Source organism: Lepeophtheirus salmonis, chromosome 13 (assembly GCF_016086655.4).
Source record: "Lepeophtheirus salmonis chromosome 13, UVic_Lsal_1.4, whole genome shotgun sequence".
NCBI lineage: Eukaryota > Metazoa > Arthropoda > Copepoda > Siphonostomatoida > Caligidae > Lepeophtheirus > Lepeophtheirus salmonis.
This window is the reverse complement of record NC_052143.2, coordinates 7,167,763-7,190,338: the sequence shown is the minus strand read 5'-3', so window position 1 is coordinate 7,190,338 and position 22,576 is coordinate 7,167,763. Positions and strand designations below refer to the sequence as shown.

Genomic DNA, 22,576 nt, shown 5'->3' with positions numbered 1-22,576 from the left:
CTTCCTATCCACAAAATACACAACCTTTGACACTGAAAGCTTCTTATGATTTTGATAAGGATAAAAAGTCATCTCTTGCTCTAAAAATAACCTTAGAAGGATGTCTGACAAACTGTTCAATTGATTGGAGGAGTCAAATGTGTCTATCTGTTCATTTAATAATTCCAATAATTTACTACGTCTTGCTTCAGAAGATGCTCAATTCCTATTTCACCTTTTGCAAGATTAAGGAGTGTGTTTTGGGTACAAAGACTGATGGTACTATATCTTTTTTAGTTTGCTTCTTTTTAATAGCCCTTGAAATATAGAATGGGAGGATTTGTTATCCGATAGGTTGTCTTGAAAGACCTTATTCAAAAATGTAATGAGTACACACATGAATTATAGTAGGTGTCTATTTCTTTCTACAGACATTTTTAAGCCATAGCCTCCAAAGATTTAGAAATGTCAGTTCCACTCTTGCAGCTTACGACACAGCATTAATTTGAGTAGGGAAGACGTCTTTATACGGTAAGTCCAAGTCGAATCTTCCTTGAATATTCTGATCGAGTCCTCAGATGTCATTCAAGCTCATTTCAAACCCATTACTATAATATGGGGTCCATAGTGTTAACGCTTTTTCTGAGTCCACAATATACTATTTATGGAGTCCATGTCAAGTTTCGAATCTTTGATTTTAATATCTTTTTCAAAATTTGGACTTAAGTCCAACTCGACTCCAAGTTCCCACCTCTGGCAATAATTAACCATCGTATCTTAAATTATGCATTTATTATATAAATCCTAAACGTAGAATTGAAAAATCACCTTATCTAGAGAAGATGATTTTTCAATTATCAAAGAGCTCTTTGGGATATTCAAAAAGGAAAAATGGAAAAACAAAATAATTTTTTCTTGCCCCACAGCAATTTTTGAGTGTGAAGGTTACTTCATCCCTCTTTATTAGATCCCAACCCTAATATAGATCTTGTTCCTGACCTTCTGAGTGTTGTAGTTAGTCCCCAGGGGGAGGATTTGTAGGTTAAATAACATCAAGGTCCTGGTTTCCGGGCCTAGCAATCAGGGTCGGTTTTACGTAAAATGTTGGCGGTATTTACCTGGCCTGCGTTTGATTATAAGACTCAGGTGATTTGAATTGGGTAGATATTTTTAAATATAAAAGCTTAATGTTTTTTTCTATTAAAAAAAATAAGAAATGTATTTTCTAAAAAAATGTTCATTGAAATGTTATATTTCTTTTAAAAAGGTCACGTAAAAAAAATATGATTAAATGTCACCTTCACCATAAAAAAGGATGTCGTATTTTCTTCGAAATTATTTTCTTTAAAAAAAGAAAGAATATAACCGGGATATTAATTTTTCACCTATGACCCGTTCACGGTAAAACCGGCCTTGGAACTCGGAAAATATTGAATCAAAGTACCTTTGTACATAATTATTTATTTCTTAACAGCAAGTTTTATTTTTTTTAAATTTTTAAGTTATTATTATAGATGGTGCATGGCATGAGGTTGAAGTGATTTATTTTGTGAGAGTCAAGTGTAAAAAATAAGTGTTGCCCTGCTAGCTGCTACCGGGAATTGTAGTAAGTTTTTTTATACAGCCTCGATGATCCTCTTCTCTTCTTTAGAGGATGTAAACAAAAGGAAAAGACGAAATCAAAACATTAAATAAAATAAAATAACTAAGGAGTCTGATCTCAAATCTGGGAGTCTCATCTCAGAATCATGGTTGAGTTCATTTCTGTTCGTAGTTTAAAGCCTGGGCTCAAGGATTTACAGCTTAAATGTATTGTTCTTGAGATAGGACGCCCAAATTTGACCAAAGATGGGCATGAAGTGAGCTAAAAGTTCAAACTTATTTAAATACAAACTTCGTAAGCCAATCTTTATTTTTCAGGTCCGAACAGTGAAAGTGGCTGATAGAACTGGGTCTGTAAATCTATCCTTATGGGATGAACCGGGTAAATTGATTAATTGCGGTGACATAGTCAGACTATCCAAGGTTTATACAAATGTTTGGAAGAATTGTTTAACGCTCTACATTGGGAAAGGTGGGGAACTCTCCAAGGTGGGGGAGTTTTGTCTCGTTTATAGTGAAACTCCATTTTTAAGTGAGCCAAGCCTAGAGTTGGCTGCCGTGCAGGCTCAAATACAAGCGGACAGAGCAGCAGCAAACAATTCAGGTCCTGGTAAAATGTACTCAAATAATAATGGACCCTCGGGAGGAACTAACAGCAATGTCAATATCCCTAATAACAATAATAACAGTACTTCCAACTCATCTGTCAATAATACTAGTAATCTTGGAACAGATCCCAGAAATTGGCCGAATGGGAATTTTAGGGTTGGTGCTAATAGCAACAACAATATACCCAACGTTAATCGAAATACGCAAGGTACTAATCGTTCAAGATGAAGATTATTTTCTTTGTATATCCAATATTCCTTCTGTTTCTTAACCAGCCGAATCATTATTTTTTTATTTAAAAATCAATCTTTTTTTTACAATTAGTATAAAGAACCTTTTTCAATCACTAGAAATTACATCAATTTTTACGTATGTATATTCCCCATCTCCACTATTACTCTGTTGATTAATGAGAAAGTAATGTTATATAGTTAATTTTGACTTACTATCCATGTTTGTAATACATATGTATGTTAAATATACAACGTATGTTCAACCTTTTTTTCTTTGTTTTTTGTTTAAGTAAACTAATCGTCGTGTTTATGTTTCAAAATCTTAAGACTTAATTCTTTAATCATTACACTTCATGAGCATAAATATCTAAATAGGGTGTCATGAAACATACTATTTAATAAGAATTTGCTAGATTAATATTACAAATTAGTTTTTTTCTATTTAGGCTATTGAAAGTGATAATTGAAAGTGATAAAAGTGCCCCCTTTTTTTTTTGGGTTAATGTCAAACTTATTTAAAATGAAGTTTGGTATGTGTTTAGAAAGGTACATACTATTCCTTCAATTTATTGTTGAGATGAATGAAATGATCTTACTTGAATCATTAATGATATAAACTTTTAAATTGATGAATTGACAACCCGTAATTTGTGATGATCTAAACGAAATTCTGAGAATCATATAATTTTGAATACCTCTGGACTAGCTCAAAAAACTCCGTGCTTAGTTTGAAACAAATTATTCTGTTAAAATTTAACGTTACGGTCACACGTCATCTCTTAACACTAGAACGACGGTGGTACAGCACCTCCCATTACGAACTCCTGGTATCAAAAATAAACCCACCTGTTTTCAAACAGTACAAATTTGCCAACAAAATTATTTCGAAAATATTTAATTAACATTTTTAATATATTTTTAACAAAGAACAGTACCTCCTTTCCCAGACTGCTGGTATCAAAATTGGATGCCCGATAATTATGTCTTAAACTATTTTTCCTAAATAATATTTTGCCTTAAATGAAGTGTTTATACGTCGTTATTGTTTATTTTGGGTTGAAATTAATGTTCCCTTTGATTTTTTTCAATCTAAATATGTCATTTATTAATATAAAATGTATTCAATCTTTGTTTTCTGTTGAAATAATGATGGAATTATACTCTAGCCTCATATTACGCTTCATCAATCCAGAAGTATTTTCAAGTATGAATAATCTATCATGTCTAATGATAATTACTAACGGAAAAGTTGTTAACAATTCTTCTATTCGAATTGTTGCCGTATTTGTTATACTATTTTTATTAGTTATTTTGTCTCTGGTTCGAATTCATTACATCATTACATTTATTGGTGTTTGCATTAAAGTTTTGGAGCATGATTCCATCATTTTTCTAATAGAAAACAACTATTTAATGCATTTAATAGTAATATAGATTACATATTTTGATTAAAAAATTCCGTGGAAGCATTAATTTGAACCAAAAATAACAAAAACGACATATAAATCTCATTTATTTATATAGTGAGGGGAAATATCCTTGAGGAAAAATTGCTTTTAGGCGAAATTATTTAAGGCAAAATGTTCTGTAGCAAAATAATTTAAGGCAAAATTACATAGCGCCTCAAAGTTGATTCCACCAAAGTTTAAAAACTATACAGGAAGAATGATATTTGAGTTTGTTCTTAATGATATAGTTTATATTTACTACAAAAAAATGAAAGGATGAATTCCTATATGTTTTAGTATGTACATGATTAAACAAATCAAAATTGTCTGTTGAGGTAGCATAAGCTGTTTTAGGATAATGTAAAAGACAATGCCTCCGGAAGTTTGTCTATGTGTAATATTTAATAACTTAACAAAATACAATTCATTTTGGAAGGCTTAGGTTTGAACACTAGATATTATTTTACGGCAAAGTCAAATGGTATCAAAAATGAAATCATCGTCGTTTTAGTGGCAGCCTTGTTTTTGTTTTTTTTTTTTGTGGAAAAAATATTTTTTTAGTTTATGGTATGTATTTAACATCAGATATTTTACTTTTCTATTAAAAGATAGTTTCTTAAGAAATCTGAGTTTGAAAATCACGAAGTTACAGAAACAAATAAATGACTATTTTATCTACATTTTCATCATAGTAATTATGTTAGTCAAGTATACAAAATTAGTTATCTTCTACCAATAACAAAATCGTGTGTTGCTAGTGGAGCTAAAACTAAATACTCGAAAAAGTTACTCAAAATGCAATTCCCTGAAAAGAAAGATAGCCCAACTAAAGATTTGTATTACATGGGACAATGGCTATAAAAATGATACAAACATAATATAGGTATATTTTTATCAAAAAATTATCCACCAAATGAGCTCTTTCAAATCTCGTGGAATAAATTTCATCATGGAGTAAATATCAATATTTATACTACGAGTAGTTGGATAATATACAATATATATACATACAGTCCTTTAAAGACGGGCACTACATCCCGTCAAAATTCAAGGGGCACTTGGTTAGGATTTTTCTTTGTTAGTTGACTTAAAATTTTGAATTAGTTTTTTTTTAATCCCCAGAAAATATCATTTCCTTAACATAAATCTTATTACTCCCCCTCCCCCCACAGATCTTAACGGCATATCAAGAGTTGAGGGCGAAGTTGTCGTAACTCAAAAATGACAAATACGATTGTTATTGCCTAAATGTCATCCTAGAAGTATATGAATACTTGGAAACAGAGAAATTCAAACAGTTGAAATCAATTTATCACATCCATTTTATTGGAAAACACAAGCGTTTTCCAAACTTAATTCTGTAAAATAAATATTTGAGTTACGACAACTTGGCTCTCATCCCACGACATGTAAAAATACAGGATTGGTAAGCACAGTAAAAATTATCCAGTTTTATTAGAATAAAGCATAAATTGTGTAAATATTTATATTTCAATTAGGTGTGGGGCACAGCCCCCCCCCCTAACGCCCCATTAGTTGCGGCATTTCATATACAATAGCCTCATTTCTTAATATAATTTATTTTCAATTGTTATTCGTAGTATTTACAATAGAAGGGCAAACTATCCTTTGTTTAATTATTTATGAATACCTCATTCCCTAAATCTACATGTTGATGGAAGCGCTATTATTTTTAGCAATATAAGTATAATAATCTGATTTTAATAAATTACAATGCACGCCCGATGTGATGGCTTTCTATTATTTTTTTTATTATAGACAGTCTCACGGCTCACTTACCTCCAAAAGAAATTTGATAAAAAATATTGTAAGAAATATTCCTTAGAATGGTGAAGGAGTAAAAATACACGCCTTCAATTATAGACATTTAAATACATATATACAAAGAATTGTTTAAGAGTAATATATGTACATATACTATGTATGTTATAGTCTTCTCTCTCATTGAAAGCCAACCTCCCAAGAAGGCTCCTCAAAGTAGAAAGCCACCCCTTTAGAAATTTACAGGCAGGGGCATGAAGGACTTTCTAAAAGAGAACAGAAGGACACTTAACTCAAGAGAGGATAAATTGAAAATTTTACTCGTGTAGCCTTAAACAAAGTGCCATTTATGTATACTACAATGAAGGACTAATTACTATCATTTGAACCGGTGTAATTGTGTGATGAAAGAACCTTGCTAATCCGTCATCCTTATTAATTATATTAACCAAACATGAGTATTAAAATGAAAGGACTACTGAAACACTATGGACTCGTATTGGGAATACTTGTAGGATTTGGAGCCTTTCTTTGGATCTTTTTCCAACTTTACGTCCTCTCCAAAACAGAAAGTGACTCCAATTCCCCTCTCAGATTGGCAAGGTATTTGGATATTGCTTTTGGACTTCTTGGGTTCACATCCAGTTTGGCTCTCATTTATGGATCTGTCGTTGAGAGTAAAACTTGGCTATCCGTTTGGACATTTGGGAGCCTCTGTGTCATTCTGGGAAACTGGAGTTGGTTCTTTTACAGAAAGTATGGTGACGAATCACCAGAATCTTTGAATAAAGCAAGATTGGCTGGTCTAGTCCTAACTTTTTTGTACATTGGAGCCTCAGCACCTGTTTTAATATACTACAAGGCCTTACAGTCTGGAATCAGGGAAAGTTCATCTGTTTATAAACGCAAAAGGAATCCCATGTATTGCCCTTGTAATCATAATCGGAAATCGGATGAGTTGCCCGTTGTACCTGTTGGTGAATATGATTTATATATTTCTAGAAATACCTCTAGTGTACCTCTAGCATTCATTCTTGATCATTATTCGCTATTGAAGAAGTTTTAACAATCATAAGAAATTTGATCCTTCTCTCTCTCTCTTCTTTTCTAGTTTTATCGATGAATAGTAGTGCTATGTTTAATAACACACGCAACAGGAATACAATTTATTAATTTATTGATCCTGATGAAGTAGAGAGATAAGATGTGTTATTCAATCCTTTCCATCAACTCTTTTAGACCATTAGTATATATACATTATACATGGATATGTATGTATTCACTGAACCCTCATTATTTTGAACTCAAATGTATTTGTCTCATATAAAATATTTGACAAAAATAAGTTTCATTTCTATTGGTAATGCGAGTTAAAATAGTTTTTGAATATTTTGAAGTAGAAAAGAGAAGGAAATATGTTTGTCAAGTTCGGAGCTACAGTTTATGCTATTAAAATAAGACATTAAATATCTTAAACAAGGGTTTTTTGTTTTTGTTTTTCAAGTAAGATACTTTATAGTGTTAGCTTAACAGTAATAAATTTGTAACACATTTGTTATATTACTAATTATAAAAAAAAAGTAACGAATTTAATTAGTGATTTGAAGTTGTAGCTCAATGATTGTATGTACTGCTTCATTGTTAGAAAAAGGAATCAAATACTGAGAAATAGAATACACTAACGTTAATCCACATGATTCTTGCCAATTTAGATGTAAGTTTAGTAGGAAAAACTATTTCACCATTTGGTCTTAAATATACTCAATGCATTGTTTATAAATATAATACCTAGAGTTAAGTAATTTAGGGTTTCATTTAACTTCTTATTACTCATTAGTATAGTCCATAAACTATGAATTCTACTATGTATATTTTTTTAAATGGGTGAAAGGTTAGGTAAATAATCTATATATTTGCTAATAAAGACTCTTAAAGTAATTTGCTCTTTGTCAAAAACCATAAATAGCAACAAAAAATATACAAAAACATTTTTTCAATCATATTTGTACCATTGCAAAGTATAAAAAACAAATATAACCTTGTTACCAACATATATTTGAGTGCGTTTTGATACCAAAAGCTGACAATGATCATTGAGTCCAATAATAATAATTGCATAATAGAGATAAGTAAATAATAACGGTTGGTCTGGCACAAGCATAAAACAATTTCTTATATGTACCTTTTACTCTCTTTTTTTAGATCTAATTGAATATTCTATTTTCAGAGAACAATTTATATGCCCCAGTGTGATTGATGATGGTGATAGAGAATTGAAAAACTCAAGAAAAAATATATCTACAAATATATATAAAACCCATCTTCAGTATGAAGACTAAACAAGATATGAAAATCAATAAACTTAACTTTTCTAAGATTATATACATATATAATATGCAATCTAAAATTAGGATTGACTCATTCTAAAATAATAGGCCCAAATAACTTTTATCTTCTGACTGTGAAAGATTGTTATTCAAACAAACAAAGAAAGTCCACCAAGGAAGAAACAATGATGAAAAACACTTATCAAAAAACAAACATGAATCTTATTCCTCTACAGTACAAGCTTGTTAGACTCATTTTATAATTAACCTATGTACTCATTCTGTATTTATATTATATCATTTAATTAGCCAATTTATTTCTTTAGTCACTACTTTAAGAAGAAACAAAAACACATATGTATCATTTATGTATATTCCATTGTTGAAGTCCAGATTTAGGGCCAGAGAACAATTATATAAGTATTCCTTCATTTTGCATTTATGTTTCTAGCTTTTCATAGTTTACATTTAAATATGTATTATTCGGATAATCCGGAGCCTTTCAGAAATGTATTGATATTTTCATTATAGTACTTATTACCTGACTAAAGAATGACATTTTTATTTTGTATATATTCTTCCTTGATTCAATATGTATGCTGCATTTACTTAAACATCCCTTTTATATTCCCATAATATTATACATATTCAAAACAAATTTACATGGACCAATGAAGAAGTAATTTAACTCAAATATGTGTAAAAGGATCCATTCATTACTAAAAAAATACATACATTTTTTTAATTAAATGGTTTCTCAAAATAGAGTTGTTGTCCTAATTATTTCTCAATCTGGCGTTGTTTATTTTTAAATAAATTCTTTTAACTATCTTATTGTTGTTGTCTTTGATTCATTTTGTCATGTCGTCATGGTTATTTTAAATTAACATATTTTTAATTTAATTTAAACACTTTTGTGGTACAAATTAATGACTAGTTATGGGACTACAAGAAAAATCTGTCTTAAATAAGTGATCGTAAATGAAAACTGACGAAAATCTTTCTTCTTGAAAATTATGTTGATCATAATTTATAGTCATTTGACAGAGGTAGGGAGTTGTACTCGACTTGATCTAACAACGAAAGACTAAATACTTCATTTGGAATCCATGAAAATATTGAAGGACTAAGACTTGTGAGCAAAAACTTGATATTCGAGTTGGACTTGCAGTATATGTGATTTTCTCCTCCTTTGTCATTGATGTCAATGGTTAATTTTTCTAGTCACAAGAAGCATACTGGTTTACTTATTAACGCCTCTGAATTGGTATGGGCTCGTCTTTTGAAAGTGACTAAATCATAGAAATATTTCATTGGAAGTGTCGATCATAATTCTTTTTTAATAATTTCTTCCTCTTTTTGAATCATGTGGAAAAAATAAATACAAGGATATAATTTTATCGAATTCATCAATTGAAAATATTATTGAGTCCATTAAAGGATTAATATATTAAATAAAGTTTATAATAGTCACATGGTTGATAAAAGTATGGTCAAATACTTGCTTCTCTTTTATTTATAATTTTCATTAGAAAACCCAGAACATGTATATTTGTCTTTATAAAAACACCAGCTAGACTACCTGTGTTTTACATAGGTATACATATAAATTTTCTGCAGTACATTTTATGCTAAAAATAAAGCAGGGATATATTTTCTCAAAACATTTTTAAATCTCTTTTGTAAGGTATTAAAATAAACATTGCAAATTTTTTTTAATGCAAATCTGCAATCCACATCAAACTCTGAGTCATATTTACGAAGCCCCTTTTGAAATTCCCCCAAAAATAGGAGTGTTTGGTTAGGTGAAACGACGCAAAAAAAAAAAAAAATATATTGGCTAAATATCCCTTTCTGTACCTATGTATAGAAGTATCACTAGTCTCTCTCTTAGAGTTATTTGGTGTGCAAGTGCAGTTTAAATTGTAATTATAGTAATCAGAATAAATAAAAACAGGTGAGAAATTTTCCAATTACGGAATCAATGTGGTTGAGTATGAATAAACTAAATTGAAGTTTCATAAAATAATTTAAAAAAAGATACCGATTTCAATTTGAATAACACTTGTTCAATTTTATGATTATGAATTATCAGTGTATTAGGATGTTTTACGAGTACTTATATAGTATTCATAATTAAGAGGTGTTTATATACCAAACTTTAATGGGTTAATATCTTTTGACAAATACACAAATTTGAGGAAACCATTAAAACGTAATAATAATTCAGTTTTCAAAAGCGTAATAAAACGGCCTATAGCTCATCATTTGTATCATTATACGCTCATAAAGATGCGTATAGATGTGGACAATGAACGAATTCAAGGTCTTTCAATAGTCAACAACCAAAGCATATACTTTTAAATCCTTGTCCTCAATTAAGTCAATCCCTATTCTATGTTCATTTCTCTCTTCCTCCCTAAAGGGATTCAAATAAGGACTTATATTATTTAAATTCAATCTTGAATGTTTAATTCAATAATAATAATACTCTTTAGGTGGTTGACATGATATATAAATATAAGATCAATGGTATCCTTGTAGTAATAGTATTACCTTCTTGGAAAGAAATATAAATTCAAAATTGTTAAATCTACATGAATAATAGGCCCGAGCACAGGTAGTACCTACCTGAAACTCTTATTGAGTAGTTGCTTCATGCTTGATATGTAAAGGCTTGTCATACAGATGATCCTTTAAAAATACAAACTTGTGTTTTTCCCTCCAAAATACCTGCCCGTTGATGACTTCCATAGGACCTCAGTTCTTCATTTCCTATAAGTTAATCGTTTATGTAAATAAATGTCTATCAAAATACTTTACAAGTTAAATGATTAATAGTTATTCGTAACGTAATTGTGGCATTATCTTGGAAATTTATAGGTAATATCTATATCAGAATTAATATGTGCATTTTGTAAAAATTTATTCTATGTATATGTCTGAAATCTAAACTCAAGTCTGATTCAAATCATGAATTTCATTGATGTCATTAAACTCGATTCTCTATATTACTGAGGAACTTCAACATAAATTTATTTGTCATGAAAGTAATTCAAATCATGAAATATCGATTTCCAATATGAAGTAAAATAAAATTTAAAAAATTGTAAGTTCTTATAGGTTTATACCTAATCTCTCCATTAACTATTGATGTAAATACTTGATCTCTTCACCATATTTTTAAAAACCATCTCCATCTTGGTTTTAATGATAAGTATCCATACTAAAATTAAAATAATTATTTTATTTTATGAAGATTATGACATGATATTAGAAATAAGTGACCTTAATTTACTTGACATAACACATTTTGGTTTGTGGCTAGTTTAGGACATGAGCTCAAAGACTTGCAAATAGTAACTTAGTCCAACCATGCTACATATATTTTTTGCGACTAAATAGTTAATTAATATGATTGCCTCAGTTTCGAGTTGTTTATGAATATATTAAATTTATTTTAATGGCATTGTGGTATACAGTCTAATACAGTCTTTTTCATAAACAACAGTGTTTGTCCTAAATTTCTGGAAACATTTGAATTTACAATTTACATATCATTAACTCTGATTCACTTTTTAACTTCAATCCCACTCTATGTGTATGAGTCACACCAGCTTATAACCTATTGCACTTTGTATAATAATTAAAAAATTAACTAGCAAAATAAACAGTAAGAATTTCCTGTTTGTTTACTAATAGATTAAAATGTAAAATAGTAGATATTAACTAAGACGACTGTATTAATTTCATATTTTATTAAAAGTGAAGCTATGTATAGATTTTATACAATTGATTAAATTTTTTAAATAAATTAAAGGGATGTTTTTAATATATTTTTTACTCAATAGCATCAAGTTTAATTATTTGAAACGAATTTCAAACTATGAGAGAATAATTTTTATTAATTTATAGAAGTAAGAGCCATTGAAAAGTACTTGTACATATATATATTAGTATTTTTAAACATTAAATAATTAATTAATATTATGTTTATGAAAGTAGAACAGTCTAGATGAGTTGACGTAAGTTATATGTTTATAATATCACGCAACTTCTTACACCTATAGGGCAGTTTTTGATTATATGCATTATAATAGTACCTATATTAATCTACAATTTACATAGCATGCAGGATATTATGCATATTTGGAATGATTGTCTACTTTGAGATATAATGCAATTGCAGTATTATTGTATCAAAACCTATATTAGATTTAATCTTTATTGGTGTAATCAAATTAGTTAAGCTCATAGAAAGGACCTGGATAAATATACAAATTTAAGTAATAAAGGAACAACACAAGCGAAATAGTAATTATTATACTATAACAGGTGTGTGATAAAGTCAACCCTTCGTTAATCAGTTTGTAGTGAGGATGTTTATGACGAAGAACCTTTAATTCACGAGTATTTACAAAGATTATTTGAAATGAATGTTGTAAATCAAATTACATATTTATGAATCAAAAAATTATTTCTTCCGTAGAGACTATATTTTAATGGTCCATGATGGATGAACTAGACACTGAGAGTAATCTTCATTGGTCAGACAACGCTGTCATAATATGCTATTTTATAGGTGTTATAGGCGTTGGTATTTGGGTAAGATTTTATATATTAAAATTTGAGTCGTTCGTTTTTCTAAATATAACCTCATGATCAAAACAGGCATCATGTAAAAGTAAAGGAAATACAGTTGATGGATACTTTTTGGCCTCAAAAACCATGCATTGGATTCCTGTAAGACTTATATATATTAAGAAAAATATATTTTTTACTTGTATACCTAAATTAGGTTGGAGCTTCTTTATTTGCAAGTAATATAGGGTCTGGACATTTCATTGGTTTAGCAGGCTCTGGGGCTAGTTCTGGAATTATAAATGGAGCTTATGAATTAAACGTATGTCTATAAAAACGCATCCCAATAATATCTACTTTTAAATTTTTAATAATTAGAGCCTTATTGTTCTCATTATTCTGGGATGGTACTTTGTACCCGTGTACACTTCTTCCAGAGTTGTAACAATGCCTGAGTACATGTGTAGCCGCTTTGAAGGACAAAGGATTCGTATTTTTCTCTCATTCCAAGCTTTACTTTTATATATTTTCACTAAAATATCCGTGAGCTATGCAACCCAAAATCTTTAACCATGTAAATAATTCTCTTTTCAAATTAGGCTGATTTATATGCTGGCTCACTCTTCATAAAAGAGTCATTGGGATGGAAGGGAGAGAGTGGATTTTACTTATCAGTATTTGTGCTTCTCATAATTGCATGTATATTTACAATAGCTGGTGGTTTATCTGCTGTGATATGGACAGATTTTGTGCAGACAATTTTGATGCTTGCTGGATCCCTTTATCTCATGGTATTAGGTAAGTTTAATTAAGGATATGTTGTTTATTTATTGATTTTGTTTAAAAAATGGATAGCGTTCGTTAAGGTTGGTGGCTATGAAAGCCTTCTGAATAAGTATTCAGAATCTGAAGCTGATGCAAACTATAGCTCATATAAGTTAGTGGATGGCAATAATGTATCATGTGGTGCAATAGATCCCAACTTCATGCACTTTTTTAGACCTATTGATGATGGAAGCATTCCTTGGACCGGATATTTGGGCATAACAATTTCCTCAATATGGTATTGGTGTGCAGATCAAGTCATTGTTCAAAGAACCCTTTCTGCCAAAAATATAAGTCATGCTAAAGCTGCATGCTTGTTGGCGGGATATATTAAACTTCTCCCCTTGTTCCTTTTGGTTTTTCCAGGAATGGCAGCTCGTGTTCTTTTCAAGAATGAGGTAAGCTCTTAAATGAGAAGACAGATACCTACATAAGTATTCCTGCAATATACACAATCAATTAAAAGGTTGGATGCTCGGATCCGATTGTTTGTAAAAGCATTTGCGATGAAGAAGGTGGATGTTCCAATATTGCCTTCATTCGATTGGTTTTAACTTTAATGCCTAATGGAGCTAGGGGCCTAATGATTGCAGTCATGTTGGCTGCTCTTATGTCTTCATTGACTTCCATTTTCAATTCAGCGTCTACTATTTTCACTATAGATATTTGGAATCGTTTCAGAAAAGATTGTTCAGAGATTGAGCAAGTGATTGTTGGACGGTAAATATAGAATGAGTGAATATTAAAATAAATGTAAATGTCATCCTTCCTTTAAAAAAAAAATACAGATGCTTTGTTATATTTTTGGTTCTAATATCGGTTTTGTGGATGCCTCTCATTTCATTCATTGGAAATGCACAGCTCTTTATATATATTCAAGCTATTTCTGCATATTTAGCTCCTCAAGTGACTGTTATGTTTTTAATGGCCTTATTTTGGAAAAGAATGACTGAATCTGTAAGTTACCATCATTTATCTCAATTGTTACAATACTTAAAAATAATTATTTTCAGGGAGCATTCTGGGGATTGATTACTGGATTCGTATTTGGAATGCTACGTTTGATTTTGGAAATAATATACTCTCCTCCTGCATGTGGAAAGGAGGATACACGGTATCTTTGTATACTATATTAATATATCTACTGTAATTTTGATTTCTAGACCTGCTTTTGTGATACTCTTCGTAGGAAACATCCACTTTCTTCATTACGGGACTTTTTTGTTCTTTTTAACAGGAATAGTCATAATAAGTGTGTCCCTTGCCACAGATCCTATTCCAGAATATAAGGTAAGAATTTTGACTTTTCACTTTATCCATCAATTGAGGAAAAAAAAAAAAAAAATGATATACATATATATATATATTTCTCAATATTTATTTGGTAAAATCATTATCATTATCAAAATATAAATAAAAACATTTCAAAATATGATTTTAATTGATTTTTTACATAATAATAATTATCTTGTCTGAAGTTGATGTGCTACAAGTTTTGAAAATTTAAGGAGAGGATACATTAGTTTTAACTTTATACATGGTTTGGGCATTGATTGTTGGTATTTTGTGTTTTTTTTCAAATGTAAATTTAATGGAGTACTCGACAAAAGATATAGCCTGCACTCGGTTATCAGAAAGTCCTATTGTTTCTATGAGAAATTCGTGCTGGAATGTATATGTCGGGATTGAAAATAATCAACTTGTTGTAAAATCAGACCCAATGTATCTAAAAAAACAATCCTGTTTTGACTTTTCAAATGATCTACTATATACAAGATTATATTCGAAAGGGCAATATATATGTTTTTCAAAAAGAGGACGATTAGTGAGAAAAAAACGGCAAAAAAGTATGTCCAAATATTGTTCTTTTGTAGAACTCTATGAGTCCAATAGTAATTCAGCAGTGTTTATATCGTCTATGAGGCCTAATTGGGCGATAGAAATAAAAAAAAAGCGATCTAGAGATAACAAGACTAAATGGATGGGCAAAAAAACTAAAACTATTTTTAAATTGAGAAGACAATCATTGAATCCTGAATTCCCAGAAGATACTTTTAAAAAATGTGGTACTCAATTTAGATTCATACGTCTTCACGAGCAAAGCTCAACATGGAGAGGTATTTTTAATTATTTCCGATATATGCGATATAATAAAAATAGCCCATTATAACTCCTTCCAAAAATAACGGTTAAAAGATACCTGATTAGTATATAAAAAAATTGGACCATCACGGACATTTTGGAATTATTATGGGGATCAAATTAATTGTTGGGGCAGTGAATTTTTAAAATATTTATACCTGAATGTTTTTATTTATATGTATATTCTATAAAGTGAAATTCAATCAATATTAAGATAATATACTTTATTTTAGATTCTGTTGTAACTCATTTTGATTTATTTCAGTTAAATGGCTTGCTTTATTTTACGCGTAATGAACCAGTGGAGTACAGTGTATCTAAATCAAGTAATTGCTTTCATTTGAATATTTTTTTTCATAGTTTTTACCATTAACTTTTCGATACTACAGATTTAGGTAAATCTAAAAGTTCCTCTCATCAAGAAGTACCAAATGCTTTGAGAATGGCTTGTTGTTTAAAAAAACAGGAAAAAACCATGGAGCCACCATCTCGAAAGAAAACACTATCATACGAAGAGCATGCCAAACTTTTACATGAAAATAAATGCACTAAAGAGTTAGATTTAATTTTTGTCGATTATTTTTTTACAAATGATTAATTCTATTATTATTGCAGGATATTATATATTCAAGCTGCATTCATGGCTGCCGCATGTGGTTTTGTATCTGCATTTTACTTTTGAAGATTATATTAGCTGTATAATTAGTTAAACATTTGGTGATGGAGACGTAGACGAAACATTCGTATAGTTTATATTTAAGATATGAAATTATGTATTTTAGGTGTAATCCATCACTGTTTAGTAATAATTATGGGACATTATAGCGAACTTTCCTTTTCAATCTTCACAAACCTTGGAAATGCTGAAAAATATCAAAACTCATCAAACAAATTATTCATGACTTTCACATAAATACAAATTATATAAATAATTAGATCTAAAAGTTGATTTATTTACCACAAGATTTACATAACATAAATGTACATTTGAGTAAGTATGGTGATCATACTATCAAATTAGTCTATACTGAAAAAAATTACTTTACTTTTCCTTTGCCATTTTGATCTCTTGCGAATGTCATACCTCTAATGAAACCTCTAAAGACTGGACACTCCAGTGAGGAGTAGTATACAGCCTCTCCTCCAGATGCGCCTAAATATAGTACTCCAAGGGGATCAGTATCGCATCTGGAGAGGAAGGAGGCCACATCTTGAGGTCCCAAAAAGTTTGGAAAGTTGTTTCTCAGGAAGGCCTGGTTCTTAGCGATGATACGGAGAAGTTTGATGTGAGCATCTGCATTGAGCTGCTCCTACCTCTCCACAAAAATGGGAGGATAGACTCCACAACGCCCAAGACCATGGTTCTGGGAGTTTTTTTGTTCTGAATGCATGTCTCGCTGAAGCTATGACATCGTTTGGATGTTCGGTTATGATGTCGGCGTTGTTTTGCTTTTTCACATTGGAAAAAATCATCAGAAAAGAGCATGCTTTGCCCGAATTTTTGTTGGCCTTGATAAATTTTAGAATCTTCTATACTCTTTCCAACCGTCTCAGCTTGCTCTCTTCATTGATGAGATGTCTTTTTGTCCTCTTTCTTGATTTTGTACCAATATCATTCCGGATTGAAAATAAAATAATGTGTACCACTAGATAAGATCAACCCTGTATATATTATAAGGCTAGACCTAATTTATCTCCCCTTTAAGAAGGACCAAAATCTCAAATATAATTATTTTGTTACAATAAATGACTTTATTTGTCTTAAGGTAAAATCCATTATTTTCTTATTCATTAAATTGATGGCAACTAGAAAAAATTAAGTATTATTCGAGAGTTTTAGTCAGAAAATGATTTTTTTTTTTAAATTGGCATTGTAGATGTATCTAATATAATATAAAATATAATAAAATTACTGTTTAAGTTAAAATACTTCCACGTAGATATTAAAACTCATTAAAAGTCCATTCATTTCTTAATTGTGAAATGGAAGCAAAAGATATGAAAATTAAACAGCTTTTTAATTTTGTACTTTGCTGAATTAATAAGTTTAAATTATTATAGTAAATAAAAATAATTGGTTCTGACATAAACCTAAGAGCATCTTACTAATTTTTTTTATTTGCTAAGAAACTTAAATTTATCAAAAATTTCAAATGTATGTTTTTGAAAAAGAGGTTTTGTAGGACAAAAGATAAAAAATATCCGACAATTACGTATTATGAACTTTATTTAATTTAAAGCTCGTATAAATAAATAAAATACAAAATGTATGAATGTGCTTTAAAAATAAATTAAAAATAATTCAAGAAATCCTTGATCATAAATCGTTGTATTGAAAATTCGATCTAGTTGTAGCATTTTTCCTACTTTTGTGTTCACAAAACATCATTTTAACTCCATAACATAACTGGGATAAAGTTAAGAGGGATGATTGATGAAACACGGAGATTGAAATTACACAACCTCATTTTTTTAGGGTAAAACTTCAAAAAAGAAATCTTTGATATTTGGCATGATTTGGAGAGAAACCAAGGAACAAAGTGAAGTATTTTGATATACATGGAGATTATGTTCTTAGAACAAGTATAAAACTGGAATAAAACAACATTTATTATTTAAAAAACAAATTATCAGCCTAATATAAAACAATGAAAACCAATTATAATACATTCAGACTCCAGTTTAAATAAAAATATGCATATAATTTTTTTAAATGCCCTCACAAAAAAAAAATTAGTGCAGTAAAAATAATATTTCACTCTGAATACAAAAATGAAATTCACATTTACTTATATCAATATTATAAAATATATAAATATTAAATACAATAATTTTTGGACAATGAATTCAATACATTGCCAGCTTATATTTGCTCCAGAATCACTATGTCTTTTCCGTTTCCTATTTTCTTGCCCACTAACCTAGGGGCCATAGCTTTTAATTATGAAATTAGATGTTTCTAAACTATTAGTGCAATCAATTTAAAATCATTATATAATTTTACTACGTATATAGCATTTATAATGTTATATATTAGTCTTCCTCTGTACTATTTCATGGTGAAAAGAGCAAAATTCTTACATTTTTACTTATTGGTATACGAGACATTAGAAGAAATCAATTTTTCAATTTTCGTAATCATGTCTTTGGTTCCACATTATAGTTTTCCTACCCAAGAATAACTTTCAAATAAGCTATGACGTTATGAATTACATCAACAATCTTAACTTTATTTGAAATCACAAAATACACAACTCTTGACACTGAAAGCTTCTTATGATTTTGATAAGGATAAAAAGTCATCTCTTGCTCTAAAAACAACCTTAAAAGGATGTCTGACAAACTGTTGAATTGATTGGAGGAGTCAAATGTGTCTATCTGTTCATTTAATAATTCCAATTATTTACTGTGTCTTGCTTCAGAAGATGCCCAATTCCTATTTCACCTTTCGCAAGATTAAGGAGTGTGTTTTCGGTACAAAGATTGATGGTACTATTTCTTTTTTAGTTTCCTTCTTTTTAATAGGCCATGACATATAGAATGGGAGTATTTGTTATCCGATAGGTCGTCTTCAAAGTCCTTATTCAAAAATGTAATGAGTCTACCTTTGAGTTATAGTAGGTATCTAATCCTTTTTACAGATATCCTTGATCCATAGCCTCCAAAAATTAAGGAATGTCGTTTCTACTCCTGCAGCTTACGACAAACCATTAATCTGAGTAGGGAATACACTGTTGATAATGTTGAAGAACAGAGTTCTGAAAGACGATCTGCCGAGGAATACAAAGCTATTTGTAAGTCTTTGCGTGGCGGGATTATGTACTAGGACAAAGTTATCATAGCAGAACCACTTTGCAAGGAAGTGTTGAAGATATTGTATGCAGTTCATGAAGGCATCTCAACAATGATATCCCATTTGTGTTTTGGGCAGGAATTACAAACAACATTAGGCGCAAGAGGGACTTATGAAAGTGATACAACTCTATTGCTCATACAAAGCATAGATGTTCCCCTATACTTTCGAACGTTCCAGATACACCATTCGAAACCATTGTTGCCAACTTTCGTGATATCAGAGGTTACAGGTACCTTGTGGTCGCAGATAGATTGTCGGAATGGACAGAGGTGCCCAGTTCATTTGATTCTAAAGGAGTGAAGGGGTTGTTGGCAAGCTTGAGGAGTTTCTTTGCAACATTTGAAATTCCTGAAGAAATCTCAAGAGACGATGGGCCGGAATTTGCATACTACAAAACGGCAGAATTTTAAAGAAAATGGGGGATTACCCGTGGCTCGTCCTTTGCTTATTTTCGCAGTCTAATGGAAAAGCAGAGGTAGCAATTAAAAAAAGTTAAGATAATACTGCAAGACAACATTGATTGTAATAGAACGTTGAATAGTGATGAATTTGTTAATGCTATCTCAACTTTGAGAAATACAACATACCCTGAAATAGGAAATTCTCAAGCAAGAATAATTTTTGGTACACATAGGAAAAAATGAGAGCCTCGGTCGGACAAAAAAGAACATACAAAAATTAATTCCTAAAGTTGACCCTAAATGGTGAGAAGCGTAGGAACTAAAGGAAAAAGCGATGAGAGTTAGGACAATAAGGGTTTATGAAGACTTAGTGGCGGGATCTAAAAGAAGGGAACTCTTGAGAATACATGACCGTAGTTGGTAATTTAAGAGTTAATTTTATTTTCAAAGGCTGTTATCATGATTCTTTAATTCCCAAACATTATTCTAATATTCAAAGTTATGATGTCATTTTTCGGGTTTTTTTTACCATCCTAAAACCGACACAGAATGTATCCCTTTTAAAATTTTTAACATTTATCTAATGATACACATGAATTGTACCTTTAATTAGAAAATCCACACTCAACCACATTTATAAATGTACTATATATGCACATTATTAGTTTTAAGGCTGTCAAGTATATTTTTGGGTATGAGTAATGTTAAATTTTAAATTTGCTACTAAGATTGTAAAGCTTTATTTGAAACCATAACGATGTCTTATTAAATTGAAGTACAAATACGGGGAAAAAGAGGACGTCTTGAGACGAAATCAATTTCATAAAAATTTTAGGCTTCGAATGAAAACACACAAAATTATATGTTTTTTGAATAAAAAGTGGGGCGTTGTCAAGTTGTGAACCCCAAAGACAATGGGCAAACCTTTAAGTACTTTATTTTATTCCTTTGTCATTATTAAAAAGGTATGCCTCCTTCTCCAATCAAAATCCCCAAATGGAAGGGCCAAGGGGGGAATATCAGAAAAGATACTATATTAACCGAAAATTAATCAAGGAGCTCAATTAATTTATTCGCAATGTTTACTTGGTGAAGTCCCAGGAAAAATGATGTGAATTGAATTTGAGTATATTAAGATATCTTTCTAAAGAGATTACCTGAAGACAAAGTCTTCAAAAGCTCACCTCCATTAAAAAAAAGAGAGAGATCCGAAGACCTTGATTGCCTTTTTACGACAGAAGTTATTTAAATATTAAATCGACTTTTGGTGAATCAAGGGGCAAAGTAGAATGATCCATTAATGTCCTATGGAATCTTCCCGTATGTCGGAAAAATTACCTAATTAATATTTCTTCATTTCATTTCATTTTCTACAAATTATAATTTCATAATTGTTTTGTTTGTTAAAATGGAATTTTTATACTTAAATACATTTAATGTACGAATATTTAAGAAAATATGTTTGTATGGAGATTATATGCAAATTATATTATATTGTATATCTATGATTAATGTGCTTATCCTTATATCTGCTCATTCCTTGCAGCTCAGGCAGTAAACCAATTTGAGCCTGGATTCTGACACATACATGAAAAATGATCAAGCTTTGAAAAATAAAAATTAATCTGCAGATTGAATTACAAAAACAGCGTTATCTTCAATTTTGATATTTTTTAACTTATATATAGTATAATCACACAACGTTGATGTAAATATTCTTATTGAGCAATAGAGTATTTAAGTACTTGATGATGCGTGTAGAGAAAACTCATTTGGATTCATTTTAATACCAAAAAAAAAAAAAAAAAAAGGAAAAAAAAAGATCATGAGCAGATGTCGTTTTTCTAAGGGTTGTTATTCTCTTAACGAATAAGTACCTACAAGCTAAATAGGATGTGACAGATGCACTAGGAATGAACTCCTGGAATGTTATGATTTCTTAATAAAGTTGAACATGATCGAAAGCATTTTATTGGAACTGGAAAGATTTGAGAGCATTTATTACGTACTTGGGTGAGAAAGTCAATTCGAGGGCAAAATTGTCGTTACTTAAAAATTACAAATATTAGTCTTATTGTCTATAAGTCATCTATAAATTTATTTTTTAAGGTTAGTACTTAAAAACAGATAAGTTTTATACTCCCTACCCAATGTCTTAGAAATTTACCCGATATCTTGGCTGGCTGTGTTTTACGTGCACAACCAGACACTCACATGCTTTACCGTTCTCTTGCTCGATTTAAAGCATTGAACTCGATCACGGAGACACAAGAGTAGGGGGAGGTATTTCAGACAGCGCAAGGAGAAGGCAGAGCGATACATATGGTACTACTGAATTATGTAGTCTATATCAACTCCCAGATTATGATTTTGGGAGGATAAAATGTATAACTCCCATTGTGAGGATCACTTTCCACATTTATAGTATTCTCTGTATGTTTTGACCAAGCTTAGTTTTAGGAATTAATTTTTTAGGAAACAAATTTGAAAAATTTAATTTTTGGGGAAAAAAATTTAAAAAATTGAAATATTCAATTTTTAAATTCTTTTTTTTTAAATTCACAAAAAATAATTTCTTTTAGTGAAAAAATCATTTCAAATATCGTAATAATTAGTGATGGGACGATTAATCGGAATCGGATAATCAAGTGTTTTTGCTAGAATCGGCATAAGGAAAATAATGTTTAATTTTCAATTCTTACAAAGTTATGAAAAAAAATAGAACCCACCCCGCAAAACAAAGGAATTTTTGCTTTTTCTAGAAAATTTAATATTTGAAAATAATTTTAAT

The 22,576-nt window shown here is 30.2% G+C and overlaps 2 protein-coding genes across 5 annotated transcripts; both read left to right on the top strand.

The window, feature by feature from the left end:
* The first annotated feature begins 1,613 nt into the window (after positions 1-1,613).
* On the top strand, positions 1,614-8,814 carry LOC121127865 (SOSS complex subunit B2). 3 transcript variants are annotated; one of them, XM_040723422.2, is made up of 3 exons: positions 1,614-1,838; positions 1,900-2,398; positions 7,881-8,814. In XM_040723422.2, the coding sequence occupies exons 1-3, from the start codon at positions 1,728-1,730 to the stop codon at positions 7,904-7,906; spliced, it is 636 nt and encodes a 211-aa protein (XP_040579356.1). In that variant the 5' UTR covers positions 1,614-1,727; the 3' UTR covers positions 7,907-8,814. The 3 variants fall into 3 exon arrangements, with proteins under 3 accessions (XP_040579356.1, XP_040579357.1, XP_040579358.1); XM_040723423.2 differs by lacking the exons at positions 1,614-1,838; positions 1,900-2,398 and adding an exon at positions 4,325-6,630; XM_040723424.2 differs by lacking the exons at positions 1,614-1,838; positions 1,900-2,398 and adding an exon at positions 5,959-6,626 and having other exon boundaries at positions 7,881-7,958.
* Positions 8,815-10,602: 1,788 nt separating this feature from the next.
* On the top strand, positions 10,603-16,463 carry LOC121127870 (sodium/glucose cotransporter 4). 2 transcript variants are annotated; one of them, XM_040723437.2, is made up of 14 exons: positions 10,603-10,863; positions 12,470-12,585; positions 12,652-12,723; positions 12,779-12,883; positions 12,940-13,104; positions 13,161-13,359; positions 13,417-13,784; positions 13,853-14,106; positions 14,175-14,343; positions 14,400-14,500; positions 14,550-14,676; positions 15,794-15,854; positions 15,918-16,083; positions 16,144-16,463. In XM_040723437.2, the coding sequence occupies exons 2-14, from the start codon at positions 12,490-12,492 to the stop codon at positions 16,208-16,210; spliced, it is 1,950 nt and encodes a 649-aa protein (XP_040579371.1). In that variant the 5' UTR covers positions 10,603-10,863; positions 12,470-12,489; the 3' UTR covers positions 16,211-16,463. The 2 variants fall into 2 exon arrangements, with proteins under 2 accessions (XP_040579371.1, XP_071748862.1); XM_071892761.1 differs by lacking the exon at positions 10,603-10,863 and adding an exon at positions 12,346-12,390.
* The last annotated feature ends 6,113 nt before the right edge of the window (positions 16,464-22,576 follow it).

Coding starts and splice junctions, on each gene's coding strand:
- LOC121127865 (XM_040723422.2), top strand. CDS start 1,728: ATGGTTGAGTTCATTTCTGTTCGTAGTTTAAAGCCTGGGCTCAAGGAT. Junction 1,839..1,899: donor TGACCAAAGATGGGCATGAA/GTGAGCTAAAAG, acceptor TTTATTTTTCAG/GTCCGAACAGTGAAAGTGGC. Junction 2,399..7,880: donor CGTTAATCGAAATACGCAAG/GTACTAATCGTT, acceptor TTCTATTTTCAG/AGAACAATTTATATGCCCCA.
- LOC121127870 (XM_040723437.2), top strand. CDS start 12,490: ATGATGGATGAACTAGACACTGAGAGTAATCTTCATTGGTCAGACAAC. Junction 13,105..13,160: donor ATATTTTCACTAAAATATCC/GTGAGCTATGCA, acceptor TTTTCAAATTAG/GCTGATTTATATGCTGGCTC. Junction 14,677..15,793: donor ATCCTATTCCAGAATATAAG/GTAAGAATTTTG, acceptor GATTTATTTCAG/TTAAATGGCTTGCTTTATTT.